The sequence below is a fragment of the Alosa pseudoharengus genome, unplaced genomic scaffold (genome assembly GCF_046254945.1).
Source record: "Alosa pseudoharengus isolate Yale_2024_CS ecotype anadromous, Long Island Sound unplaced genomic scaffold, YU_APseudo_1.1 YU_APseudo_1.1_scf_12, whole genome shotgun sequence".
Lineage (NCBI taxonomy): Eukaryota > Metazoa > Chordata > Actinopteri > Clupeiformes > Clupeidae > Alosa > Alosa pseudoharengus.
The window spans coordinates 19,757,225-19,764,724 of NW_027468587.1; the positions used below are offsets into that span (position 1 = coordinate 19,757,225).

Consider the following 7,500-nt stretch of genomic DNA (forward strand, 5'->3'; position numbering starts at 1 on the left):
CTGCCGTGATTAGTTTTTCTGGCAACGGAGGCTTGCAAGGCCCCCTTTCTCAACTGGAATTGAGTTTTTTTTTAGTGTGTTGTGTGTGTGTGTGGGTGTGTGTGTGTGTGTGTGGTGCCCACAAGTGTACAGAGGTCATGGTCAAGATCATGAACACCTCCGAGGAAGACAGAAATAGCCGTAAATGAGTGTTTGTGTTCGCACCAAGCCTGGGGGTGCGGGTGTGACAGGGGGTTAATGTAACATAGCTGTGACAAGCCCATTGAGTCTATTAGAAAACACACACACACACACACACACACATTATGTTAGCTGTGATCATTTGATGAAGGACAAAGACACACAGAGCACTGACCCCAGTGCTTATTAAAGTATCATGACTGTGGTCATTATCGTGACCTGGTGGGTTCTCCAAACAAGCCGAGTTTGAAGTGACGCTGCAGTGATTGATTTGGCTGTGTTTGCCTGAGTCCACTCATTAGATGACATCACCACAGAAATGTTCAGTTTTGAAGAGCCACTACACTTTGTTTGAGCAACTCTGTAGTCATTTGGGTTCTGTTGCTCTGTCTATACTCTACTTTCGTACTTCTTTGTAACTTGTAGTATAAAATAATCAGGTAGGCCTAGTATATAATAAAAAAAACTGAAAAGTAATAAGAAGTCTTTGATTTCTTTGTATTTGGAACTTTTATTTTTAGATTATTTCGCAAGCATATTGATATTCATCTGCTATATTTCTGCCTTTTGTGTTTGTCTCTGTAGGTGATGAGTGGTATCTGTGTCGTCTGACCCTCACACTGCCCAGCCTGAGTGACCTGCAGTGGGCCATGTTCCCATTCCCGTACCTGGCCTCGGTGGGGCCCGATGCCGGCCCCAGCACACTGGTGTATCGGCTCAGTGCCCAGCGCGGGGACGGCTCCCAGGCGACCGCACAGTTCCTGTTGGTGGAAGGTAAGGGCACGCCGGTCAGCCGGGGGGGCCACGACTGGAAATATTCAGATCAATTCAACAGCTATTTAGGTCACTGCCTTCCTGGTTCGATAATAGTGACTGGAGGGAGGAAGATAAACACACTGGGTAGGCGGTTTTAAAATGGGAAATGAGAACACAAGCTCATAAGCGGAAACATTGCTCGGCACCTTAATGCTGAAAGCCTAGGCGATGGCACGGTTTAAAACAGAATAACGCACAAACAGCAGAATGCATCGTGACTGTGGTAGCCTAATTATTTGAACATCTGGTACTGTACTTATTGACAGAGGAAGGGGTCACAACTGTCTCTATAGCTGCATAGGTTGAGTTAGTTGTTTTTGGTGTTTCATTTCAACTACTGTCAGATTGAGTGTATGTTTAGCGAGGTGGTGCCTGGTGGTGCAGCAATAATAATAATAATAATAATAGTAATAATAAGCTTTATTTGTATAGCACCTTTCATATACAGAATGCAGCTCAAAGTGCTTTACATTTGAAACATGTAACACAATAAACCAACAATTTCCTACAAGTTCTTCAGTCATTCCTCTTCGTTGCTGTGGCAACATTATTAGAAATACTTCAGAAATACAGCGGTTAGTAATCTTAGTAATTGTTGTGATTATATGAATTTATATATAGACATTTAAGAAACACAACGACTGGAAAACTGGCAGCCTTAACCCTTAAGCCCTTACAAGCACGCCTCACAGTAATCACTCCCCAGGGCCTTTGTTTTCTCATCTGGAGAGGAGGAGAAGGTGTGTAGCTACTGTACAGTACGTGCTGGATGTTGGATGGCTCTTCTTGCAGGGCAGACTTCCCACCTCACAGAGAACAAAGATCTTCTTCAATCGTGTCGGTTGGTTGCTTCGCCAGATGTAGAAGGCGGGAGAGAGTGGGAGTCACAGCCGTTTTCTTCTTTAAAGAGGAATGACGGAACATGTTATGCAGCACCCGTCTAGCATACTCCTTTGCTTCACCCTATTAGCCAGTGTGTGCTGGCATCATTTCTGTGCCCATGTGCGCACTTACAGGCTACCCATCTCAAACTTTTCCAAGACTTCTTGTGATTCCTTAGTGATTAGGAAATTGTATTATTGACAGTTTTACTAAAAGTTATGGTTATGCAAATAGGTGGACGGGATCTGTTATCTTATGATGATATGGTGACAAGTTGACATCATGGTATAGCAATCATATAGGTGTACAGGAGTTTTACCTCTGGGGTAAAACGGGGAAAGTGCAGATTTTCAGGAAATCAAGGTCTGTTCCTGAAACGCTGTTGCGAGCAATTAAGAGCCGGGTGGCAGCAGTGACCAATGAGAGTGTCGTTAGCGCTGCATGATTCTCAGAGCCTCAGGTAAAGGGAAGACCATTCGTTTCCACGGTGACGAGGAACCGGTGCAGCTGATAGGGCAAAGACGCAGACATCGCACAGCTGGGGCCTGGCAGCTGTGGTCCTCTTCCTCCTCTGTCTGTCTTCCTCTCTTTCTTTCTTCCTCTCTTCCTCCTCCTCCTCCTCTTGCTCCTCTCTGCTGGCCTGGAGGGACGGGGGGCTTCAGATGAGCTGGCACGCTGTCATCAGTCGCCGTGTCCTTGAGAGGAGGGCCACAGACTCGCTGCTCTGCTTGGCCGTGGACTGGACAAGCGACAGAGTGAGACCGAGCGAGCGAGCGCATCTGGTAGAGAGGGGGCCCGGTGCGACGTGAGACGTGAGACGTGAGACGAAAGCCTCCCAGGCCTGACTGGAATGAGGAGCTATTTGTGTTCCTCACAGCCGCCTCGTATCCCCAAAGCGTGGCCCACATGTTTTGAGCATCAATAGAGATCTGATGGCCATGGTCACTCCCTGAAGCCTTCCCTGGTTAGATTAGATTCAACTTTATGGTCATTGTGCAGAGTACAAGTACAGAGACAACCAAATGCAGTTTGTGTCTAACCAGAAGTGCAAAAAAGCAGAGCAGTGCTATGTGATATACAAAGTAGGTGGTGCATAGACAGGACAAAAGATATAGTGCAGTGTAGACAGTAGTATACAGTTGTTTTCAGAAGGTGGTTTAGAGTAGTTTAAATTAAATTAACAAAGGATAAGGTTTTTATTATTGGGTGTGTTCTGGAAAAATGCCCTCCCTCCCTCCCTTGATTTTGCCATGGAGGAACAAGTCCAGTGTAGTTGTCTCCATGAAGGTGAAGAATAGTTTGAGCAGTAGAGTGTACTACGATGTGCCCTTGTTTTAATTTCCACAACTCTTCCCCTTCCTCTCACAGATCAGGTGCAGTGTGTATAAGCACCACCACCAGAAGAGTTGATGATTCCCATCACTGTGTCTGATTTCTGCTCGCTTGCTTCTCCACTCAGGTGGGGACGACTGCTTCGAGGTGGACAGGACCTCTGGGGAGGTGAGGACCACGGGCCGGCCCCTGAGCCCCAGCAAGGAGTACGCCCTCTGGGTGCAGCTCTTGGATCCCCAGGGTAGGAGGGGACCCCAGGCGTCGGTGTCCATTTTGGCCGGCTACCGCCCCCCTCAGTTCACCAACGGCTCGTACGCGGTGTACGCTCCCGAGAGCACCGCCGTCGGCCAGACGTAAGCACGGGGACGTGGTGTGTGGGAGAGTGTCTGACAATGGCTGCGTTCTTACTCAGTGTGTGTTTGTGTGTGCATTGAGTGGAGTACAACTGGCAGGGCTATCAAAAGGAAATAGGTCTGTGTGTGTGTGTGTGTGTGTGTGTGTTTGTGTGTGTGTGTGTGTGTGTGTGTGTGTGTGTGTGTGTGTGTGTGTGTGTGTGTGTGTGAGATTGTGTTCATTTGTGCATATGGGTTCATTCAAGCATGCTTATAAGGATGTTTTTTTGCATGTGTGCATGCATATGTATGCTTGTCTTTCTTCTGTGTGAATGCGTGTCTTGTTTGTTCACGTTGGTGTGTGTGTGTGTGCGAGTGTGTGTGTGTGTGTGTGTGTGTGTGTGTGTGTGTGTGTGTGTGTGTGTGTGTGTGTGTGTCTATGTGTGTGTGAGTGTGCACTATGTGTAGTCATTGTGTGTGAGTGTGTGTTAGGTGAGTTCAGGGGGGAGGAGGGCGGCCGCAGCACCCTATCTGCTCATTAGAGGGGAAGGGGAGCATTGGGTGAGGTGGCTGACTGTGTCTGCGTGGCGATGTGTCATCTGTTGCATGAAACGATGCACCCCCAGGGCTCCTACAGCTCAGGGAGGGTGGAGAGGGGGCACATATTGCTATGGTGAGGACGGTTAGGGTGGGGGGGGGGGGGTGGGGGTGGAGGGGGTTGTTGGAGCAGAGGGGCGAAGAGCTGGGTGTGGGTGGGGGTGCAGGCGGTGGAGTAGAGCGGGACCCAGATGCATCATGGTCTTGTCCACCCTCAGGCTAGGAATTTTGTTAAAGTGTGCAAATTCAAATCTGTATTAAGAACTACTTCTGGAGGCACATAAAGAGCAGTGTGTCTGAACCCCCCAACACACACACACACACACACAAAGCCCCCCTCGACTGAATCGCTGGCTCTGGCAGAAAGAAACACAAACGGATTTAATTTGATTAATCGCTGCTGCTCCCGGCACATGTAGTGCGATAGCTAATCAGAAACGGGGAGTGTGGTGGGAGGTGGAGGGCGGGATGGGGGTTGAGGGCTCGTCTAACATGGCCTCCACCTTTCTGGGGGGAAAAAAATCCAGAAAAAAACAAAACCATGATGAGGAAGATGAGCAGCGCGGAGGAGATGAAGAGTCCCGCTGAGCCCCCATTTTGTACGGTCCTCTGCCTCCCTTTCTCCAGACGGTCTCCTGAGGTGAACAGCTCAGGCTCACAAAGTCAACATTCACAAAGTAGAGCCCAAGATTTCGCACGATTATTTGGACACAGTTCTCGAACCAGCCAGAGCACAAGTGAACCACTGAGACCTCGATTTGTATAACAAATCAGTGTAACAATACCATGGCCCTGTTTTAGATATGTTTTGTATCTTTACATAGATGAATAAACACTGAGTTAAAATACAGTAGATCCCTCCCTACAGTTGATTTGAACAACAAATGTCTAACAAATATAAAAAATGAAATTCATATGAGAACTTTATTCACTGCATGCTGTACAAAGCAGAAACCAGGGAGGTTTAGCTGCATCAAATTTGACGCAACGTTATGGAGGGTGTCATAGCTGAGACTAAGGTGAATGACAATGTGTGCTGTGTTTGTGTGCTGTGTGTGTGTGTGTGTGTGTGTGTGTGTGTGTGTGTGTGTGTCAACTCAGTGGAAGCCCATACCTGTGGCTCCCACTGCCTGGTGGCTTTTTCTGATGCAGACAAGCCAGCACCAAACCCAAGTGTCTTTTTTTTAAAGTTCAGCTTTTCTTGTGAAGGGTAGGGTCTGGCAAAGCCAAAATAGTTATCCATACACCCTCATGTCCAAAGGAAGGAAAAAAGGGCATCTGCATCTTCCAAATCCTAAACTAATTGTGAGTCTTAGTTGTAGCTCAAGTGTATTATACCAATTTGCCAAAACCACAGGTAGTAACATCAAAGGAGCCGCGTCTGTTAGTCAGAGCTATCCTACTAAAGGATGTTACATAACCTATCCTAATGATGTGTTTTGCAAGTTTTTCACATTCATTTACCAAAATATTATTATATATGTAAAAAAAAACAAAGGTAATAAATCTGTAAACAATATGCAGCAGTGTCATGTCTGATAAACCAGTAACTGAATCAGTGAGTGTGTTTGTTGTTTTGTTTTTGTTTTTGTTGTGCTGGTGCAGCTTAGCCATGGTACAGGCAGTGTCCTTCCAGCAGAAGAGCCTGTCCTACATGCTGCTGGTGAACCCCAGCAACCTGTTCAGCATCCACCAGGAGAGCGGCGCCCTCAGTCTGACCCGCACCGTGGACTACGAGAGTGGACAGCACCTGCACCACCTGCAAGTGCATGCAGCCGAGCCTGACACCGGCCTCAGCAGCGTGACAGAGGTAAACAGAGACACAGACAGAGGGAGAGGGAGACACACACACACACACACACACACACACACACACACACACACACAGCTCTCAGGAGGGAACACACACAAATAGGTACGTTCACGTATGTCTACAGAGATATACAGTGACAAATATAGAATGGAGACACACAAACACAAACACACATAGAACATAAGTACACAGGATGACACACGTGCCTAAACAGATGCACATGTAGTCAGATTCACTAGGTTACACACACACAAACACACACACACACACACACACACACACTCTCTCTCTCACACACACACACACACACACACACACACACCTGCACTTCCAGATGGCTGTATCCTTGTCTGTCTCTTCTACATGAGCCTTGTCATATGCAGTATGCACATTTAAACTCATTGCTTACAGTCTTACCCACTCAATCATGCAGACTGGTGCATTACATCAGGTATGATTCACTTACTCACTGCTCCATACTAAAGAAAGTTCTGTCTGTGGTATGAAATCTGTTTTTCAAGACAACCTACCATCCATTTTAATTACGGCTAGCATATTGTATTTGATACTGTTGATTCCATTTAGAATAGCCATGTTTAATGAATTGAACTACGTACTTTGGTATATCTCTGGTTGCACTCAACACTTCCCAACACTATCCAAGAAACAAGTAGTTCCCTCCTCTTCACCCCCCCCCCCCCCAAACCCACCTCACGCCCTTCTGCTCCTAGAAGCCCAGTCTCTGGCTGTTCCCTCCACTGCTAAGGCCTCTGAGCCTCCCTGGCCATTTTCCCTGAAACATCACTGTGTCTGCTCTCAATCTGTCCCTGAGCTGGCTGGCTCCAGCGCGAGCAAAATGACCGGCCATTAGCCGCTCAGCTCCAGTCACAGCATCTGTCCCCCGGGCAACGGGATTGCACATTTAGTCCAATGGCCACGGAAAGCCCTGTGACCATTTTCTGAAATGCATCGAAAGTGACACATGCAGTCTTACATATATGAATAGGTGCACAATATATTAAATGTAGAATATTGCAATTGTGGAACACTGTTCTGTGTTCACAGTGTGTGGTGCATTTTATACACACACATATATGGAGTCCAGCAAGCTGTAGGACTGACAGGCGCTGATGTGCTTTTGGTTTATCTCCTGCCAGACACTGCCGCAGGTCAAGCATTCAGCACAATCAGTTCAGGTGATTTGACTGTGTGTGCTTTTTACGGTTGCCACGACCTGTTTGCATAGGAAAATGTATTCAGGCTCACTCAGGCTACGGTGGGTCACTATGAAAACTCCCTGACCAACATAGTTTGACTATCAAAATCAGTGCAAACAGTGTCAAATGTGAATGTGTGTTTGTATGTATGTGTGTGTGTGTGTGTGTGTGGGGGGGGGGGTTATGTGCCATATGTTACTTTAGTCCTTTTGACAGATGATACAGTGTACAATAGATTCGAATGAAAGGCTCACACAGACACAGACACACACACACACACACACACACACACACACACACACACACACACACACACACACACACACACACA

At 47.1% G+C, this 7,500-nt stretch overlaps 1 protein-coding gene across 1 annotated transcript in view; it reads left to right on the forward strand.

Annotated features, from left to right (window-relative positions):
• Positions 1-7,500, forward strand: part of LOC143119633 (neural-cadherin) — a 182,110-nt gene that overhangs the window by 107,551 nt on the left and 67,059 nt on the right. Inside the window, exons 7-9 of the mRNA XM_076281255.1 lie at positions 766-954; positions 3,338-3,563; positions 5,745-5,949. Of these exons, the coding sequence (XP_076137370.1) occupies positions 766-954; positions 3,338-3,563; positions 5,745-5,949 (620 nt within the window). The remainder of the gene's footprint in view (positions 1-765; positions 955-3,337; positions 3,564-5,744; positions 5,950-7,500) is intronic.